A 20,840-nucleotide genomic window follows, 5' to 3' on the forward strand; every position below is an offset into this window, starting at 1 on the left:
AATTACCTTAAAGCAAAAAGTCTCTTCTCTCATTCTTCTTCTTTATTTAAAAAAAATCAGCATATAAATTTCAGTGGTCCTTGCTTCCAGCTATATGCCTTTGGGCAGGCAGCAAGATTAGAAAGAAAGATCGCTTAAGAGCGTGACCTCTGGAATTAGACAGCCCAGACCCTGCTGTTGGGAGGCGGACATAAGCTTAACTCTGCCACTTGCCAGTGGTGTGACCTTGGATAAGTCCCTTACCTCTCTGAGCCTGTTAACTCATCTGTCAGCTGCTCTAGCTAGAAACTGAGGAGTCATTTCTGATTCCTTCTGCTTCCTCCACCTCGACATTCAATTGACTAGCAAATCCCACCAGCTCTATTTCCAAATATATATCCCCAATCCATCTATGTTTCTTTTTCACCGCTGCCACCTCCCTAGTCCTAGCTACTGCATGGACTTGTGCAGTAGAACCTACATCACTCTTTGTGTCACTCTTGCCCTTCCCTCTGTTTCATAGTTCGTGAGCCAAGAGTGATTCTTCTTGAAACCCCAATCCAACCACCTCACTTTCCTGACTACAGTCCTTCGCTGGCGTCTTGCTGCGCTCAGAATACAATCCAGACTCCTCACCATTACCTTCAAGGCTCTGGAATATTTGGTGTCTGCCTCCTTCTGTGTGGCCTCCTGCCCCTCCTCACTCTTCCCCTCATGTTAGGACAGGTCAGGTTGTTTCCTGTCATAGCCCAGGGCCTTTGTGTGTTCTGCTTCCTCTGCCTGGAAATTTCTATACTCTCATGGCTAGCACCGTCTCGTCCTCTGACAGGAGCTTAACAGTCAGCTCTTCAGAGAAGCCGTCCAGTCTAAAATTAGATGCCCCGCCCCGCCGCCACCCAGCCATACCCACCACTTTGTCTCAGTATGCTGTTTCCTTTTAGCACTTATTCACAAATCTCAATTACGTATTTTAGTTACTTTTGAATTTGCTTTTTATTATTTCCTAATAGGACATAAGCTCCCTAAGGAAAGAGACTATATTTTTTGTTCACTGCTGTACCCCTTGTGCTGAGTAAGGTGCCTGGCCCACCCTTGCTATTCAGTAGCTATCTATTGATTGGATGGATGGATGGATGGATGGATGGGTGGATAAATAGGTGAAGGATGACATGGTACCAGGGCACTTAGTAAGCACTTACTAAGTAAAAGCTATTACGTTCTCCTACTTCTAGTTAGAACTCTTCTGTAGCAAGTTCCAATATAAACCGGCTTAAAGAAAACAGGCTTTTATCAGCTTAGGTAATAAAAGTCCAGGGAAGTCTGGATGCAGGGGCTCAGATGATGCTATTAGAGCTCACTTCTTGGCCAGGCCCACTCCACGTGGCAGTCATGAAGGGCACAAGCAGCTAAGCTTCACTTTCTTTCAGCACAGTAGTGGTGTTTCTTATTGAGAGCTTCTTACCCTAGAACTGTAGCTGAAAAATCCCAGGGAAGGCTCTGATTGGCTTGGCTTTGGTCATGTGCTCATATCAGAACCAATCGCAGAGCTAACAAGACAGAGAACTCCAGTGGGCCCAAACTAGGTCATAGGTTCAGCCCTTTGGCAGAAAGGTGGCGAGACTGAAGGGTCAGGGCCACCTGCACTTGGGAATTGGGTCTTGGAGGAAAGAGAGCCCCGCTGACAGAAGAACGATGCAGAGACACACACTCTCACTCCCTTAGATAACAACTGTTGCTGCTGTAGCTCCCCATCCCCCACCCTCACCAGGTGCTCTCCATGGGGATGGGTCACCTGGCTTTCCCCTGGGGGGGACCTTGCGGTGACCGTTGTGCCCGCCTTTCCCAACAGTGAGCAGAACTCCTCTGTCTGTATAGGAGGCAAAGGGCCTCAGGCTCAGAGGTGGTTCCTCAAAGGCCCAGACCCTGGCAGGGTTTCTGCAGAGATCATGTGTCTGTGATATAATAGGTGAGTCTATTCTTCAGTTTTTTTTTTTAATAACACTTCTCATTTTCTTCACTACGATAGTAATAAATATTTATTTTAGAAAGTATAGAAAAGCAAAGAAAACAGGTCATCTGTAATCCTGCACAGAGGTAATGATTGCTTCTTGGCTTTCCAGGGTGTTTTTTTTTTTTTTTCTTAATATCCAGTCATTTATATGTATGTTCCTTTTCAAAATGTGAAAAGTATAGAAATTAAAGAAAATAATACTGCTGTTTATTGATGGTTTACCTCATAATCTTACTACTAAGAGGAAATGATGGAAACATTGTGGTGCATTTCCTTCCCGTTGGCCTTTGTTGGTTGATTTTTCTTTTCTTTTTCTTCTTTTCTAAATGTCGTTTATTCATGAATTTATGCTGTGATTCTTTAGTGAGTGTTCCCAGTGTGCCTGGGACTGAGCTGTGAGCTTTACATGGAGCATGTCGTTCAGTTCTCCTGATAACCTTCTGGGGAGATGGCTTACTCCAGTCCATTATGGCTGCTGTAACAGAAATACCGTAGAATGGGCTAGGTAGCTTAAAAACAACAGAAATTTATTTCTCACCGTTCTGGCAACTGAGAAAGAAGTCCAAGGTCAAGGTGCCAGCAGATTCAGTGTCTGGTGAAGATCCACTTCCTGGTTCATAGATGACCGTCTTTCGGCTGCCTCTTCACATGGCGGAAGGGACCGGGCAGCCCTCTGGTGTCTCTTTTATAATCAGGGCACTAATCCCATCCTAAGGGCTCCACACTCAATGACATCCCAAAGACCCCACTAATATCATCACATTAGGATTAGGTTTCAATGTACAAATTTTGGGGAGAACACAAGTGTTTACTCTGTAGCAGGAGGCAATGCTTTTATCCCCAGTATAGGACAGAGATAGAGAAACTGACGGTGTCACTTACCCCAGGTCACCTAGATGGTAAGTGGAGGAGCCAGGATTCATACCCAGGAAGTCTGGCTCCAAAGTTGGGGTCACAACATACACACTTTAAGTTCCCATGAACGGGACCGTGTTGTATATTCCCTCTGTGATGCCTGAGCATCTTTTTAAAAATTTCACTGAAAGTCACATTTTCTAAAGCTAATTACAAGTGTTCATTGTAGGAAAATTTGAAAATATAAAACTCAAAAAAGAAAATAAACCTCCCCCCCACAACCCCACCAGCCACTGCTAGCCAGCCATATCACTTTGTACATTTCTTTTTTCCAACTACACATAGTCAAGATCACTGTTTTTGGTGTACAGTTCTATGAGTTTTTGATTTTTAAGTATATATTTTAAAATTAATTTATTTTATTTTTGGCTGCGTTGGGTCTTCATTGCTGCGTGCGGGCTTTCTCTAGTCACGGAGAGCGGGGGCTACTCTTCGTTGCAGCACGCGGGCCTCTCATTGCAGTGGCTTCTCTTGTTGCGGAGCATGGGCTCTAGGCACGCGGGCTCAGTAGTTGTGGCTCGCGGGCTCAGTAGTTGTGGCTCGCGGGCTCTAGAGCGCAGGCTCAGTAGTTGTGGCACACAGGCTTAGTTGCTCCGCGGCATGTGGGATCTTCCCGGACCAGGGCCTGAACCCGTGTACCCTGCGTTGGCAGACAGATTCCCAACCACTGTGCGGCCAGTGAAGTCCCTTCTATGTGTTTTGATAGCTGGTAGTTTGTACGGCTCTTCCTTTGGGTGTCTAAACCACCCAGCCCCAAATCTGTGAGAGCAGCAGGGGCATTGGAAGCAATTGGAGTTCATGCGGGGGTGGGGTTTCCCCAGATGATTCACCGGGAGGAGGGAGATGATCGTGCTCCTTGTTGACTCAGGTCAGACTCTTTGGAGGGGGGCAGTGAGGCAGGGAACACCTCTGTCTTCAGCCTGGTACCCCAGATACCCTGGGTGCCTGGCCCCCTGCCCCACACCCGCCCCCTGCAGCGAGCCCCGCTGGAGCCTCTGTGTCTTACACCCAACACCTGCTCCGGGAGGTATGTGCTGACTCCCCAGCTCCCCGGCACAGACTATTTTTGGCTGCAGTGACTGTTCACTACAGTCATGAAAACAGAAACTCCTCTCCCTACCTCCTTCCCTGGGACACCACACCAGGGACCGGGGCAGCCAGGGACCCTGGGCTCAGGCCCCTCGTCATGCATTGCCTGTGGAGCTGGGTGATGGCCAAGGCTACGAGGAGCACAGGGACCCCACCGCCCGTGGTGCTGCGTGAAGCACAAAGCCTGGACCAGCGCGGGCTGGAGGGCTGCGAGGTAGGCACTGGGGGCTGGGATCAGGTGACCTTTGCATGAGAGCCTGGAAGGAGTGTGTTTGGCTGGGCTCCAGGTCCTTGCTTTGCTGTCTATAGAACACACCTGGAGAAATCAGCATATTGGGGTAGCACATGCCTTCCACTTCATTATTTCATTCCCTTTCTTTTTGGCAGTCAGGTGGCTGGTGGGGACCCGTCGGAATCTTACTGAAATAGATCTTCCCCTTCTAGTGAACAGTTTGGGGCCCGTTCGTGCTTTTGGTTTGAACAGGGCACACACTTGTGAGCCTACTTCTTCTGCCAGGAGCTTAAGAAACCAGCGTTGTATGGGCAGGCCCAGCCCTGTCTCAGTGCTTCTGGTCAACCAGATAAGGGGGGCCAAGCCCTGTAGAGGCTGTGAGTGCTAGCTTTGGAGGTACATGGACCAGGGTCCAATCTAGGCTCCATCGCTCACTTGCTGTGTCTTAGGTGAGTAACCTAATCTCTCTGAATCTCACTTCCCTCAGCAATTAAGCAGTTGTGCCCAGGCCGCTTCACAAATGGCTGTAGTACCAGGAGTTGTTAATTTATGATTAGATTGGTTGTGAAAAGAGGAAGCGTGTGAAGAAGCTGAGTGGGAATCAATGTGCCGCAGCCCCGGGTGGGTCTTAGCGCTCAGCTCAGAGCCTGGGTGTTTGGGTGTAGCTGCTGATGTGCGATTTGCTGCTTCTTTACAAAAATAAAAAAGATGTGTCACTGAAGTGGGCATGGGTGGGGGTGGGCAAGAGCATGGAGCCGAGGATTTCTGCCCACCCACCACCTTTTGAGTCACCAAGACATTAGGGACTTGCCAGGCTCCAGGTGAGGCCATGAGCCCAGAACCCCACTGCTTCCAGATTCCAGAGGGCTCTGGACCCATGAGGTGAACACATGGCATGGTGTCCCTTAGGCCAGCACCTTTGGAAAAGATCCTCAGGGCAGACCTCAGGGAAGTCTTCCCTTTGGCTCACCTCTTAGAGCAGCTCAGAAAACCTCTAAAGGAATGACACCTTTACATCTGGGTAAGGAATGCCCACCGTGGAAAATGGTGAGCTCTCCCAGGGGTCGGTACATCCTGGTGTTGGTCCCCGGTGTTGGTCAAGGTCGCCAGGGCCTTGGTCCTGGTGCTGTTGTTCTGGGTGACCCAGGCAGGTCCCCTCCCCTCTCTGGGCCTCGGTTTCCTCCTTTGTAAAATGAGTGTTGGACTAGAATGTCTCTAAGGGTCCTTTGCATTCTGCCATTGACCTTGGCAGAGAAAGGATTTTTCTCCTTTCTTCACCAGCCTCATGAATACCCATTGGCCCCCTTCATGCCCTCAGCCCCTGGTGGCTCTGGCGATGGCCTCCTTGGCTTGAGTCCTGGCTCCGTGGCTGCTATGGGGCAGGAGTTGTTTACAGGGTTTCTGGAAAACTACAGAGAGGGGCTGCCTCCCTCCAGGGTCTCCCGAGAGATCTCAGTCTCCCGCTTGGCCATTGTGGGACAGCTTTGAAACAATGGGCCCCTGTCCTCGGCCAAGTAGCCTCTGCCTCTCAGGTCTCCAGCTCTGGGCTCATGTCCCGCAGCCTGGTTCACCCCCCTCCCTGCCCTGGACAGACAGACTGATAAACAGCCCCAAAGGACAGACAGTGCGCTGAACACTGGGACGTGCCGCTCTGCTCGAGGGGTCTGTGATTTGTCTCCTGGCCCTGCGGGAGGGCCCACCAGACCAGCGCTGGGGCCAGGCGTATGCCAGGGCCCCGAGTGGAGTCGCCGCGCCCTGAGGCCCGTTTGCCAGTCCGGGTGCCCTGCCGTGGGGCCGGGCGGGGGGCTGGCTGGCTGCACTCATGGCCCTCATGCTGCGGATGTCGAGGAGACAGAGTAGACTTTCTGGGAATCCTCACTTGACTGCTATGTTTGTCCAGAGGAGAACTGGAAGTGGGAGACAGCGACAAAGCCGGCCGCAGACATGGTCGCACCTGAGAGCCCCTGTTTATTTCTGTCGGTGCCTTTACCCCCAGGAGAGCTGGGGAGGTGCGTTTCAAACCAGGCCCTGCTCCCTGCACCCTCTGCGGAGGATCACTGGGCATATCCCAGTTCGCCAGGGCTGTCCGTCCTGGGCAGTTACTCACAGCTCTCCCGCTTTCCGTCTCAAAAGTGTCCCCGTTGGGATGGTCCATTGCACGCTCACCACCCCCCTCCGGAGGCCCTCCTCTTCACCCAGCTGCCGGCCCACTGCCACCCTGCTCGTCCATCTGCTGTATCAACAAGGAACGCCACGAGGGCCTGCAGGTCTGGGGAAGCTGCTGCCCTGGAGCAGGGCTGACGTGGTGACAGGCCCCTGACCCCTCCAGCTTCCCCAGCTCTGGCCCCTCCACACTGCCCTGCTCGTACAGGGAGGGACTCCCCACCTGCCTGTTCCCTAGAAGCCAAGTGTCACCCAAGGGCTAGTGTAGCTCTTTGGCTGCCGTCAAACCCTCCCCCTTCCTACCTAGACCCCAGTCTTCCGTTTGAATGTTCTCTTGTTTGTTGGTTTTCGAGTATTCCATTTTTGGTTTGAGTTTTACCGTGGAGTCTAGTGGAGAGTCTAGTGGGTTCTTTCCCACAGAGAGCAAGCATCCTGGGGGTAGAGAACCCCCTGCTACAGAAACCCACCCATCTCCTCTGTCCATTTTGGGAGTAGCGTGTATTTGGGGAAGCACACAGCCCCAAAACTGTGGGGGGGGGTGTCTGGTGTGTCTATGTTTCTCTAATCCTGGTCATCTGGTCATTTTCAAACAGCATCCAGGAGGAGCAGTTTTAGGCTGCCTAGATGGCAGATGTGGGCCTGCCTTGCCCCTCCGTCGTGTTCCCCTTCTGCTGATTGTGTGCTGGGATCGGATGGGGAGAAGACACGTCAGCACAGGGAGAGGCAGGCAGGAAGGAGCAGGGAGAGGCAGGCAGGAAGGAGCAGTGAGACCCAGGGCCACCAGGGGATGGAGCCCAACATAGTTAACGTGTGTTTGTTGAGTGGCTGAATGACCCACAAGGTCAGGGGTTGCTAAATTACAGCCTATGGGCCAAATCCAGCCCACCACTGGTTTTTACACAGCCTTTCAAACTAAAAAATGGTTTTCACATTTTCAACTGGTAGGAAAAACAAAACAGCAAAACAAGGCTATTTCGTGACATGTGAAAATCATATGAAATTCCAGGTTCTGCGTGCATACGTAAGGTTTTATTGGCACATAGCCACAACCATTTGTTTCCATATTGTGTGTGGTTGTTTTGGTGCCCTGATGGCAGAATTGAGTAGTTGTGACAGAGACCATATGGCCTGCAAAGCTGAAAATACTCACTCTCTGGCCTTGTTCAGAAAAAGTGTGCCAATTCCTGCACTAGGTACCTCGGGATTTATGGGAGGAAGAATGGGACCTGGGAGGCAGCCACAAGACAGGCTTTCCCGGACGGTGGGCCCAGCCCCCTGGGGTGATGGTGGTGGCTGTGGTGAGAGCAGATGCCGCCAGAAGCTGGAGACCTGGTCCCAGGCAGAGTTGGAGAGCACCCGCCTCCTCCAGAGGGCAGGAGGGGGGCTGAGGGGGCCTGGCAGGCCCGCTGAGGGGATTGAAAAGGAATGTGGAGAGAAGACCCACTGGGAGGCCTCCTGCAGCTGCTTTTAACCCTGCAGCTGGAGCGCACCTCCCAGCTGGGCATAGGAGTAGGGCACAGCGTGGAGTCTGGAAAGCCAGATGTGACCTGTGATGCCAGGTAGACTCTGGCCTGGGAAAAAGATCTCACTTTATAGAGCAAAGAAGTGGGCGCCAGTACAGGCAGAGCCAGCTGGCTGTGAAGAGGCAGAGGTGGCCCGTGCCTCAGCCTCATCTATCAGGCTGTGTGGCCTTGAGCAAGTCACCCACCCTCTCTGAGCCTTATCGTCCGTCTCAGGCTGTTATGAGGACTGCATGTGCTGACCTCTGTAGTTCATCTAACAGAGTGCCTGGCACCCAGGAGATGAGTAATAAAGGCTCATCACTCACCCTTTCTTGATCCCCTTCTCCTGCATCCCTCCACCTCCACACCCCTTTCTAAGGCTTTTAAGCCCAGACATACTAATGCGTAGGCCAGAGACAGCCACTCCCTGAAGGGTCCACCAGGCTTCCCGCTCTGTGAGCCCCTACCCTGCCTAGGAGGGAGGGAGGCAGCAGTGTACAGGAGAGCGTATCTCCTGGGACATCTATGAGCTTGGGCTAGGCTAGGGTTGGCTTGAAGGAGTGTGGGCTCATGAGAGGACAGATCTGCCTTCTCAGACCCTTTCTGCCCTGGGCTACTTTAGCCAGACTTAAGGCCCTGCAGCCTTTTTGCCTGCATGGTCCTCACCCCCAGACATTTTGATTTGATTGGTCTGAGGCGGGGCTTGGGCATCAGGATCTTTTTTTTTTTTTGCGGTACGCGGGCCTCTCACTGCTGTGGCCTCTCCCATTGCGGAGCGCAGGCTCCGGACGCGCAGGCTCAGCGGCCATGGCTCACGGGCCCAGCCGCTCCGCAGCATGTGGGATCTTCCCAGACCGGGGCACGAACCCGTGTCCCCTGCATTGGCGGGCGGACACTCAACCACTGCGCCACCAGGGAAGCCCCAGGATCATTTTTTAAAGCCTCCCAGGTAATTCCAGGGTGCCCCCAGGGTCAAGAGCCACTGATCTGATCTAGCCAAACCCACTCATTTTATAAATGATGAAACCGAAGCCCAGTGAAGGGGCAGGAACTGGCCCAAGGTCAAGAGGGTTCCAAGGACCAAGTCTGATCCTCCTTTTGCTGTACTGGTCAGCTAGCTGGGAGGTAGTGGAGAGAAGCCCTCCCGGAAGGGGCTGACTTCTCCCAGGAGGGGCTTTTCCTCATTTTCTAGGGCTGGGATAGTGACTAGGTCCAGGACTGGTCCACAGACAAAGCCAGTATCCCCAAGCTGTCCGCTGATCTCCATGGAAACCCCAGGAGGCGCCTGACCCAGGCCCCTACTGCCTTAGCCCCTCCCGTGCCTCCCAGAATATCCAACTATTATTATCCAAGTTTCACCCCCTCTCCTTCAGCGCCAGCGGTGGTGAGAAGGCAGGAAGGAACCTCTGTCAGGTTCTCCTTTGCCAGCTGGAGGCATGGGGGCTCCCGGCCTGGGCTGCCATAGGCACCCCTAGCTCCTCTGCCTCTTCTGTCCTAGCCCTCCCACTGAGCCCTGGCCACAGAGGGGTGCCAGGGTCCCACGTCACCATCCACATGGTTCTGGGGGCCCACCTCTGGTCTCTCTGGTGGGACCAGTTCCCAGGCAAGCATCTGTGGGGAAGGATCCTGGCCCTTGAATTAAGCCCCAGCCGGGGAAGCTGGTGGACATCTCTGCTCGTGCACCAGAAATCCAGGTTCGGCCTATGGACCTTGCGCGCCTGCCACACTGATTGAGACAGTTACTGCCGTGACTGAACCATGCTGTGCTCTAGGACTAGACAGAACGCTAGACGGAGACACCAAGTATGGGCTTGCGTCTCTGTCTTCCTTCAGCCCAGGCCTTCACCCGAGTTCCATCCTGAGCTGCCACAGGTTCTTGCGGCACACGGTCCACACACAGGCTGTGAAGCCCATGGCATTTCCACGGCCCGCCTGACCGGCCACGGCTGGGGGGGGCGGCCTTCAGTGTCAGCCGGCACAGGTTGCTAAGTATAGACTCCAGGCAGCCCCGTGGCTGCTGGTAAGTCCTGGGACACCATTTGATACCCAGCCTGGCCTGTGACACCAGTTGCCGTCAGCAGCTGGGATGGGTGGGGAAGGGCGCAGCGTGTTTGGCCCAGCCCGTCCCCACCTTCTGCTGCAGAGAACAGAAGCAGCCGTTTCGTGATCATAGATTGGGAGTCATCTCCATGCTCCAGTGGTCCTGCCCTCTAATTATTATCAGAAAGAGTAATATAACGTCACCTGCCGGAGACATAAGTCGTGGCTCGAGGGAACGGGCAGAGGCGGGGAGCCAGTGTGCCCTGTCCTGTGGCCCCTCTGCCCACCCCTGCGCTCACATGCTGACCCGAGGCTGGGTGGACCCAGAACGTCTCCTGTAGCAGGCTGGGCAGCCATGTCTTCCCTTCCTGGTTTCCAGTTCACGTTTTCTTCGTTAGACAGAAGCTGTGGTGGGGTGGGCAGTAATTCTCCTTGAAGCAGTGTGGACACTCAGCCTTGGTCCCTTCTCCAGAATGCCAGGGTCTGGACGCCTGGCTTTGAGACAACTTGGCATCTTCGTGTGACTCCAGGCAGGTGGAGGCCCTCCACAGCCTTGGGGCCTCTCAGACCTGAGAGCATTTCAGGGTGCCTTCGCCTGCTGGGTTGTCGACAGGCCCGTGAGTTCACCGTCAGCAGGCGGTGAGGCTCATTCCCTAATTTGCTTTCTTTTCAAAAAAAAAAAAAAAATCTATTTATTTGGCCGCGTCGGATCTTCCTTGCGGCATGTGGGATCTTTATTGCAGCACTCGTTGGGGTACATGGGCTTCTCTCTAGTGGCGTGCAGGTTTTCTCTTCTCTAGTTGTGGCCCGTGGGCTCCAGGGCGCGTGGGCTCTGTAGTTTGCGGCACCTGGGCTCTCTCGTTGAGGCGCTCGGGCTCAGTAGTTGTGGCGCGTGGGCTTAGTTGCCCCGAGGCATGTGGGATCTTAGTTCCTGACCAGGGATCGAACCCGCGTACCCTGCATTGGAAGGTGGATTCTTTACCACTGGACCACCAGGGAAGTCCCCCTAACTTGCTTTCGGTTTAGAGATTATCCAGAACTGTACCTGAATTACTCTGGTCTGAAATAACTTCCTAACTGCGACTTGGCTGTGCCTGTGGCTGTGAGGGGGAGAATCGCATCCACGTGTGAGGTTTGGTGGCCTACACAGGAGGGAAGGGAAAGCGGCCCCTGCTGCCTTATTCCCACGGGGTGGACTGAGCCCTGAAGTCTCGGGGGAGTGAGAGAAACTTTCCAGCTCATTCGAAGCTGTAAGGAAATACCTTTTTTTCCCCTTTTTTAAAAAAGGGAATGGATTTGAACATATTCTCTCTCTTTGCTCGCTAAAGACAAAGGACTTCCATGGCCGCTGAGCCTGCATGCCCGGAGCCTGTGCTCCGCAACAGGAGAGGCCACAACAGTGAGAGGCCCGCGTACCGCAAAAAAAAAAAAAAAAAAGACAAAGGACTTCCAATTTACAGGATATGTATATGTATATTTTTTTTTCCAGAAAGCAGGTAGAAATTAATTCCTTTACTTTGAAAAAAATCATTTTCCCCAAGATAGCTGCTGCGTCCCAAGGCTTTGCCCAAGTTCACGAGTGACAGTGGGGAACAGTTGAAGGAGCTTTGGGACCCAGCACACTGGGGTTTCAGTTGTGGCCTCGCCATTTATTAACTTGCACCGCGTGAGGTCCCTGAGCCTCAATAACATGGGCTTCACAGCATCTCCTTGCTGCATTGTTTTGAGTGGAGACAGTACACAAAGCCCTGAACGTATTGTAAAGCACTAGCAAATAGTTTGTAATAATAAATGTAGTTATTATGCTTGAGAAACTGAAACTTGGTGTGGGCAGGGAGGAAAGGAATATAAAAGAAAAGAAAAATCTGACTTTGCATTGTAGTTAGATTGGGGATTGGGTTCCTAGGCTTGTCTTTGTCGTCATCAGTCCACCTCCATCCCCAAATCAAGCAGATACTGGAATCTCCACGTTCTGTAGAACTGCTGAGTCATCACAGCCTTGGGGAACCGCGCATGTGCGGGTGAGCACTGAGGGCACCCTAGGGAAAGGTGGAGGGTTGTTTTGTGCAGGTCAACGTCACTTCCATTTCCTCTCCCCTGACAATATTGCCAAATAGCTTTTCATAGTGAAATGAGGGCAAAAGATGTCAAGATAGCATTTCAGTGAAGAGTGTTATTGAAGACAATAGAGGAAGACACATTGATTGAATAAAAGCTTCTGCCCTGGGACCATTATCTAATCAGCCTGCTCTGTGTGCTGTTCTTATCCACGGTTTCCCGTTCCCATTTTATCGTCTGGAAGGATGTCTGACAACCAGGGGTTTGTCCAGACCAATGATGAGCTTCTGGGTGCTTTGGGGTATCTGTTTATTTCTCATTTTTGGTGTGAGTCATTCTAAACAGCCATGAGATTCTTTCCCACAACCCTGGAGACTGAAGAATATACATACAAGACACAAAGGTGGGGAGAGGGGACGCGGCCAGACACCAGGGGCCACATGCCAGGCCTCAGATGTGGCCCCACCCCCCAGGCGTCACAGAGCCCCCAAACCATTGCCCTAGTGACTCATAGCCGGTATCTTCATCAGGTTCAGTTTTGACACTTGAGTTTAAGGTTTATAGCACCATGGATTGACTGACCATAACATTGCTCTCGTAAAATTAGGCACAGCTGGCTAATAAAATCAATGAAAATCAGCTTAGATCAAAAACTGCAAGCTTAGGGCTTCCCTGGTGGCGCAGTGGTTGAGAGTCCGCCTGCCGATGCAGGGGACGTGGGTTCGTGCCCCGGTCCGGGAGGATCCCACATGCCGCGGAGCAGCTGGGCCCGTGAGCCATGGCCGCTGGGCCTGTGCGTCTGGAGCCTGTGCTCCGCAACGGGAGAGGCCACAGCAGTGAGAGGCCCACGCAAAAAACAAACAAACAAACAAACAAAAAAAACCTGCAAACTTATATGAATCATTTGATGTGGGATGTTTGGCCTTCCCTGTTATAGAAAATCTGGAAACTCCAGAAAGGGGACAACACCCGCACCCCCCGCAGCCCCCCAAGCTCACCACTGGTCCCATAGCTCTTTGAGCTTTCCCTCTGCTGGGCCATATCTTATTGCATTGCAGTAACTTATTTTCACGTCAGTCACTCCACAAGCCACTTGAGGCCAGGGACGTGTCCCATTGTTCTGAGCTCCAGGCTCCGTATCCCATGTGGCTCAAAGTAATCAGAGCCGGAGGGGTTTCCCCACTCCTTGATGAGAGGAAAGAGCATAAGTTTTGGGGTTAGGCCTTGATTCAAATATTCGCTCTCTGTCCTCATTTTCTTTGCTGTGTAACAAATTACCACGAACTTAGCTGCTTAAACCATCCCTCATATGTTAGCTCCCAGTCCTGTAGGAAGAAGACTGGATGGAGAGGTCCCCAGGGGCTCGTCCAGCTTCCCTGCTTAGCAACCTGCCCGGCCAAAGTCGGGGTGTCAGCCAGGCCGGCCTCTTACCTGGAAGCTTTGGGAAGAACTCACATCCAAGTGCGTTCAGGTCTTTGGCAGAATCCACTTCCTTGTGGCCTCAGGCCTGAGGTTCCCTTCTTGCTGGTCCGCCAGGGGCCACTCTGTCTCCTCGAGGCCACCCCGTTCCTTCTGTGTGGCCCCTCCCTCCTCAGAGTCTGCACCAGTCTTTCCATCCTTCGGACATCTCACTTATGTCCGCTACCTTGAAACCTTGGAAGGGTGCGACTGAGAATCAGATAAAGCCGGGTAGTAAGGACCTACACTGTGCTTGGCGAGGGTTAATTCTTTGTCATCCTTCTCTCCGTCAGTCAATTTTATTTGAAACCTATTTTGTCTGATTCAGAGACAGCAAAATTGTAAAGGGCTATCTTTATCTGAAGTACTTGTCGTTCTAAAAAGTCGTGGTGTTTCATCATTCTCCTGTGTAGAAGAATAAATAAAAAGAGACGAGAAGGGAACACACTCTTATCAGAACTTTTCTGGTATTTTCCTTCCTTTCCCCCCAACCCCAAGTTTTGGCATCTCTGCTTCAGCTGCTGTCTCAGAGCGCTGGGGGCGGGGGCCAGGGTTGACTGCTGGTGTCCTCGGACAAGTGGAGGCTCTGGGTCAGAGGCCAGCCCGCCAGCAGCTGGCCCCTGCCACTCAGCGGGAGGCTGGCCCGGCTGGGAGGAGGGTGACTGCTCAGCCGGCGCTCCGCCTGTCCTGTGCCTCCTCAGGAGATCCTCTGCGAGCTCACGCTGGATGCCCTGCTGGACATGAACGAGGCTAAGGTGAAGGAGACGCTGCGGCGCTGCGGGGCCAGTGCCGAGGAGTGTGGCCGCCTGCAGTACGCCCTCACCTGCCTGCGGAAGGTGACAGGCCTGGGTAGGTAGGACCAGCCCCATCGTTTCCCTCTCCCTCTCCCTTGGCCTGGACACTGGACTTCTCTCCCAGGCTTGGCCTGGTTCCCTGGGCGCCAGGGCTTTTGCTGGGATGGATGACGGGGTGGGGCCGGTGTGATCAGGGTCTCTGGGCCAGCTTGGAACAGCCAGGGTCCACCCTCAGAAAGCGTGTGATGGACCTGACCCGAGGCAGAGGGCTCTCCCTGAGACAGAAGGCTCCCGGATCCCAACTGGGCTGGATGAAGCTTGAGCCATCGTTAGGAGCCCCAGGCTGGTCTGCTGGGCAGGTGCTCCCCGTGGAGCACCTCTGTGGGGCTCTGTGACTCTTCTGTAGTTTCCTGCAACCCAGCCCCCTCCCTCCCCTCTCCCTGCCCTCTCCCTCCCCTCCCCCTCCCCTCTCCATCCCCATCGGCCAGCCGGCTGGGCTGTGTGCTCAGAAGGGCCCGCGCTGGTGTGGGCTCAGCCTGAAGCAAGCCTGAGGAGAGAAACTGTACCTCGTTTGAGCTGTGAGTGTGGACATGGCCGCCTCAGGCGAAGTGTATAATCCTGGCATTATGAATAATGTTCCTCGGGAATTATTTGCAGGCTTTCTAAATCTTGCCCTGGAAACAGCTTCAAATGCCCTGACTTAACGCTCCCATGACCACCCAGATAAGCCTTTAAAATGCGCCTGATGAATGGAATTTGCTCCATTTTTTAACTCGCTGAGCCACTTGTCTTATCTCTGTCTGCCTGAAGCTTAAGGAAGGCTCTGAGGTTTATATTCTACTCGATTTTTTTTTTTTCCCAGAGAGGACTGTGCTTAATTTCTTCCCTGGCCCCATTGTACCAAGTCTTCCTCTGAACACAGAGCCCAGAGCTTCACTTAGTTCGGAAAACCTCAACACATCTGGCCTCTGGCAAGTACCGTGCAGTCTTGTCCCCACGTTTTACAGAGCAGGAGACTGAGCCCAGAGAGGGCAACCAAGGACACACAGCAGTGGGCGGCAGAGCTGTGACTTGAGCCTCGGCCCTTGCCACCTGTGCACGTTTCACTGTCTTTTTTCTTTATGTCAAGAGAAAAGATAGTTCTGATGGATTAATTCAGCCATTGCTGTCAGTCACCTTCAGACAACAGTCAGAAAAAAAAAAGAAAGAGAAGTACTTGCCACCCAAGCTGGGAATCTGGGGGACCTTGTCTCAGCCCTCCCGCTCTATGCCTGCATTAGAAACAGTTGTAGAGGAGCCAGCCATTGGGTGGTGGTGACCCCCGTGTGTTAAGGCTGCTGTCTGTCCATCCTGGGTGCCAAGATAGGAAGATCACTAATTTACGAAGCACTTCTTACGTGCCAGGCACTTGACACACATGTGGCAACAGCCTTTTTTTTTTTTTTTTTTGTGGTACGTGGGCCTCTCACTGTTGTGGCCTCTCCCGTTGCGGAGCACAGGCTCCGGACGCGCAGGCTCAGCGGCCATGGCTCACGGTCCCAGCCGCTCTGCGGCACGTGGGATCTTCCCGGACCGGGGCACGAACCCATGTCCCCTGCATCGGCAGGCGGACTCCCAACCACTGCGCCACCAGGGAAGCCCGGCAACGTCCTCTTAAGAGGTGGTGGTGAGCTCCTTTTGTTGCTAAAGCATCCGAGCACTGGAGGCCCTGGATGAGTTGTCTGGGGTCCCGCACCTGACACGTGGCAGAGCTGGGCTTTGCACCCAGTTTTCTTCCTCAGAGGGTGCTTTTTCCACTATGTCCCCGAGGAGGTCCTGGGCAGAGAGTCTATTCCAGGTGCTTCTTTCTCATTCCATCTCGGCTTGTGATACCCCTACATCCCCAAGAGGGACCCACCGCACCCCAGTCCAGGACACGGGCAGGCAGATGGGTCTGCCCAGTAGTGGCTGCACTTCGAGTGTACCTGCTGGGGGCTGGGTGGGTAACTGTGATCACCCTGTCTCTCAGGTCATGCAATCAGAGTCTTCATGGCACCCGACAGGGCCAGGTGAGAGCAGTCAGGCTGCAGTAAAGATAGACTGTGGAATTAGACTGCCTGGGCCTAGCACTCTGCTCAGCCACTTAGAACCCACGGGACCCTGGCCCGTTATTTAACCTCACTGTGCCGCATCTTCCTTATGAGTAAAATGGACATAACAACAACACTTCCTCACATAGAATTGCTGCGAGGATTAAATGAGTTAAGGAGAAGTACTTAGTCTAGAGCCTGGTGCATATTAGATGCTCTTTTCAGTATTAGGCCTGTGGGGTCATGGAAAATGTGGATGTCTCTGGTCTTAAGAAACGTAATGAAGGATGTTTCTTTATGCCAGTGGCTGGTGAACAGGAGAAGATCATGCTTGCTGATACTCCCCGTCCTTCATCCATGGCAGACATCACTAATCAATCCCTGAGCTCTTCCTACTTAGTGACTCCAGAGTCATTCTCAAGCAGCCACTGCCAGTTGACTGGTGTTGGCATGCACAAGAGCCATTTGCCATCCATGAGCTGGCTCAAAGCAGTGGTGATTAAATAGACAGTTTGAAGAATCGAGGGCTTGTTTCCTTTGGTGGCAGACTTGCCCGTGAACCCATGGCACTCATTCTTTCATCCCCTCAACAAGAGTGTGTCCAGTGCCTCCTATAGGCCAGTTTATAAATTAAAGTGTAGGTCTTGGCCACAGTTCTAAAGGAGCAAGCCTAAAGGAATGCACAGACGAATAACTCATTCTCCAAGTTGATCCATGAATAGAAAGTCACCATGCAGTGAGGTAGGAGGAAGGGCGTTTGAGGAGGGGATGGAATGGACAAACCCTAAGAACTGCGAAGGATGATCCCTTTGCACCGTCTCTAATAGATGGCTCTGTGGGCTAGGCTTGACTACCTCTGATGGCAGAGAGCTCATTACCTCCGAAGGCTGTGCCGTTATAGGTTGTTCAGCATCGGTAGCCTTGGGGGAGGAGGCCCAGTGCTGTGGTTGAGATCGAGAGCTCGGTTCCCATCCCACTGCTTACTTAGCTGTGTGACCTTGGCAGTGTACACAGCCTCTCTGAATCTCAGCAACCTCACCATGCTGGGCGGATTTAGGAAGACAGGGTACAACTCGCAAAGTAGAAGGATTACAGGGTGAAAGTTCATTTTGCCTTGAGTCAAAATCTGCCCTCCTGTACTTTCCAGTCATTGATAAATACGAGGGAGGTGTCTTCTTCCCCACAACAGAGTCTCTGTGGACGGGGGTCCTTTCTTCCTGCCCCTACCCCTTCACTATCTCCCCATTTCCTGTAAGGTCAAACCTCAAGCCCTTGGCAAGACATCCAAGGCCCCTCCGGAGCTGGCCCCAGGTGGGCTGACCCTCCAACTTCATCTCTTGCCTCTCCCTGGTTTGTCCTGACCTCTCAAGTCTTGTGGGACGCGGAGTCATTGCCCGAAAGTGCTGTGTGCTCCCTGCCTTTGCATGCACTGTTCTCTCTGCCTGGTACACCTTCTCCACGTCTTCCCCAGCTGGCCCAGCCCTGTTGCCACCTCCGCTGGGAAGCCCCCTGACCCCCAAGCTATTTAGGGTCCTCCTCCGCTGTACCCTCTCAGTCCCCATGCGTCTCTGCGTCAGCACACAGCACGCCGTGTTAAGTGTCCGTCCCTCTGACTGGACTCCTCAGACACCACGGATGTGTCTTTTTTTTATGCCTTGACACCCGGCATATACTCGAATGAATGGACAGGCCGTGTCATTGAGTTGGAACCCCTGGAGCCTCAAGGCCTCAGGCAGAGAGTCACCACGAGGACAGCCAAAAGTCACTCAGAGGCTCCTCTCCAAAGGAAGTGGCTGTTGATCTCTTTCTAGCTGGATCTCTTTTCTAGTAAATTCCCAGGGCAATTTGCTGTCGGAAGGTCGGCGCAGCCTGTTTTCCCGATGATTGAGTTTTCTTGGAGGGGAGTTATCCCTTCGCACAGCCCAGCTTCCCTTCCCTAACTCTTAGAGGTCAGTCACCACTTCCCTCTCTGAGGTCTCCCACTTTGGGGGTGGGTTTCCTCGCCCGCTCCGCACAGACCTGCCAGCAGGAGCCCTGCGCATTCCCTCTCTGGTCCTCATTTTCCTCTCTGTAAATTGGGGACAGTGATATCTATGCTGGTGCCCCCGCAGCCAGCCAGATAGTGTGGAATTTAGTGTGTGTGCACCAGTGGCCTTAAACAGGTGAAGGCTGGCAGTTGGAGCCTCCGCTAAGGAACTGTGCTCTTGGGTCCTGGCCACCTCACCTGTGAATCCCTCCAGCCCCAAGCATCTGTGACTCGACTTCTTGGCCCGCAGGCGGAGACCACAAAGAGGACTCGGGCTGGAGTCCGTCGGATGCCCGACGGGAAAGTGGCTCTGGGCCTCCCGCGGACAGCCTCTCGCCAGCCAGCCTGCCCTGGCCCCCAGGAAGCTCCCAGCTGGGCAGAGTGGGCAGCGGTGCCCAGGGCCCACGCTCCGTCTCCGTGTCCGCTCTGCCCACCTCGGACTCCCCAAGCCCCGGCCCCGGCGAGGGCCTCGCGGACGCCTGTATCTCCCTGCACACCAGCGGCCGACTGACGCCCCGCGCGCTGCCCAGCTTCATCACCCCGCCGACCACGCCCCAGCTCCGCCGGCACACCAAGCTGAAGCCGCCCAGAACGCCGCCCCCGCCCAGCCGCAAGGTCTTCCAGCTGCTGCCCAGCTTCCCCACGCTCACCCGCAGCAAGTCCCACGAGTCTCAGCTGGGGAACCGCATCGACGAGGTCTCCCCGATGAGGTAAGTGTTCCTGCCAGGCAGGTGCTGAGTTTGCCGTCTACTGAAAGTTCTGTCTGCAGTTTTCTCATTGTAAAGGTAACACAGGCTCGATTGAAAACGGACCAAATCAGCCAACATAGAAGCTGCAACGTGAAAAGTGAAAGATGCTGCCATCTCTCAGTCCGTTCCCCAGACTACCTTATCAGTTTGGGCCGAATCCTACTAGATTTCTTTCTGAACACACACACACACACACACACACACGCACGCACGCACGCACGCACGCACACACACATACACACACACACACAAAATGATACCATGTGTCAGCCAGGTTAGATTGGGTTATGCTGCAATAACAAATACCCCCAGATCTTTGGGTCTTAAAATAACAAAGATTTATTTCTTGGTCATGCTACCTGTCCGTCACGGTCAGCCTCATTTCAGATTCCAGGCTGGGACATTGTCTAGAACATCCCACTGTGGCAGAGGAAAAAAGAACTTTAGATGTTACAACCGAGCAATTAAATGCTTTTTCCTGAAAGTGCCACTCACCATTTACGGCCCTACCCAAACAATGGAACCAAGGAATGTCATCCTCCCATGTGTGCAGAAGGGGGAATTAGAATATCATGTTGAAACCACTAATGATTATCAATTACTATGTACTCTGTTCTATACCCTATTTTTTTCAACTTACCTTTATTTCTGAGCACTTCATGTCAGTACCTCTTGAAACACCTTACTCTCTTATTTATTTATAAAAAAATTTTAATCTGTTTATTTTATAGGTAGTAACAGTCACATAGTCCAGTATCCAAAAGCTTTGTAGCTTGTGTAGAGCTTTGTAGAGTATAAAGTCACTCCCTACCATTTTTCCTTTTCCTTTCAGGAGCCAACCAGGTTATCAGTTTTGTATATATCTATAATTATTCAAACTACCTCATCTTTTTTTTTTTTTTTTTTTTTTTTTGCAGTACATGGGCCTCTCACTGTTGTGGCCTCTCCCGTTGCGGAGCACAGGCTCCGGACGCGCAGGTTCAGCGTCCATGGACTGGGGCACGAACCCGTGTCCCCTGCATTGGCAGGCGGACTCTCAACCACTGCACCACCAGGGAAGCCCTACCTCATCTTTTTAACTTTTTTTTTTTTTTACCTCTTTCCAGTGTATAGTTTAACTAATTCCTCCCCTCTTGATGGACATTTAGGTTCTTTTGCTATTACAAAAATCGCCCTTGTCAATATACCCTTGTGGACAGGGCAGAAGGGGAGGAGGGAGTTTTCTTTGAGTGCCTCTTACCTTCTTGTACTTCTGAGGGTTGGAGACCTGGCCCCTCTCCTGACATGGTCTTTTTTGGTCTCGCGTGGGCTTGTTCCCCCATCCCAGTGCAGGCTATCTTGGGTCCCTTATGGGATAGACCCTGGACATCTCTGATGGTTTTGAGTGTGTGTCACCCAAGGAGAGAAATCTACCTGTGACCTACCTGCCACTCTCGATCAGGCTGTCCTGCTGGGGCCTGGATCCTCCCTTCTCCCCCCACCCCCCGAAAGGGCTGAGCCTTCCTCCCCCTCTGGATCTTCTCTCAGGAAGCACAGTGATAATGACCATGTGGAAACATGGACACGGGTCCATCAGAGGGCATCTCAGTGGGCAAACCCCAGTGCATCTCTTTCCTCATTTTTTTCCCTTAAAAGAGTGTTAGGAGGGCTCTGGTCTCACCCCCAGCTCTGGGTAGAGAACAGAGCCTCGGGCAGATGACACTACTTCCTCAGATCCCACCGTTGGTGAGCTGGGCCTTGGGCCCTGAGATTCTG

General features: G+C 52.9%; 1 protein-coding gene across 2 annotated transcripts in view; it reads left to right on the forward strand.

Annotated features, from left to right (window-relative positions):
* Positions 1-20,840, forward strand: part of KSR1 (kinase suppressor of ras 1) — a 150,690-nt gene that overhangs the window by 95,043 nt on the left and 34,807 nt on the right. For both annotated transcript variants that reach the window (XM_060290110.1, XM_060290111.1), the window contains exons 3-4: positions 14,149-14,296; positions 18,587-19,046. In XM_060290110.1, the coding sequence (XP_060146093.1) occupies positions 14,149-14,296; positions 18,587-19,046 (608 nt within the window). The remainder of the gene's footprint in view (positions 1-14,148; positions 14,297-18,586; positions 19,047-20,840) is intronic.

The sequence above is a fragment of the Globicephala melas genome, chromosome 20, assembly GCF_963455315.2.
Source record: "Globicephala melas chromosome 20, mGloMel1.2, whole genome shotgun sequence".
Classification (NCBI taxonomy): Eukaryota; Metazoa; Chordata; class Mammalia; order Artiodactyla; family Delphinidae; genus Globicephala; species Globicephala melas.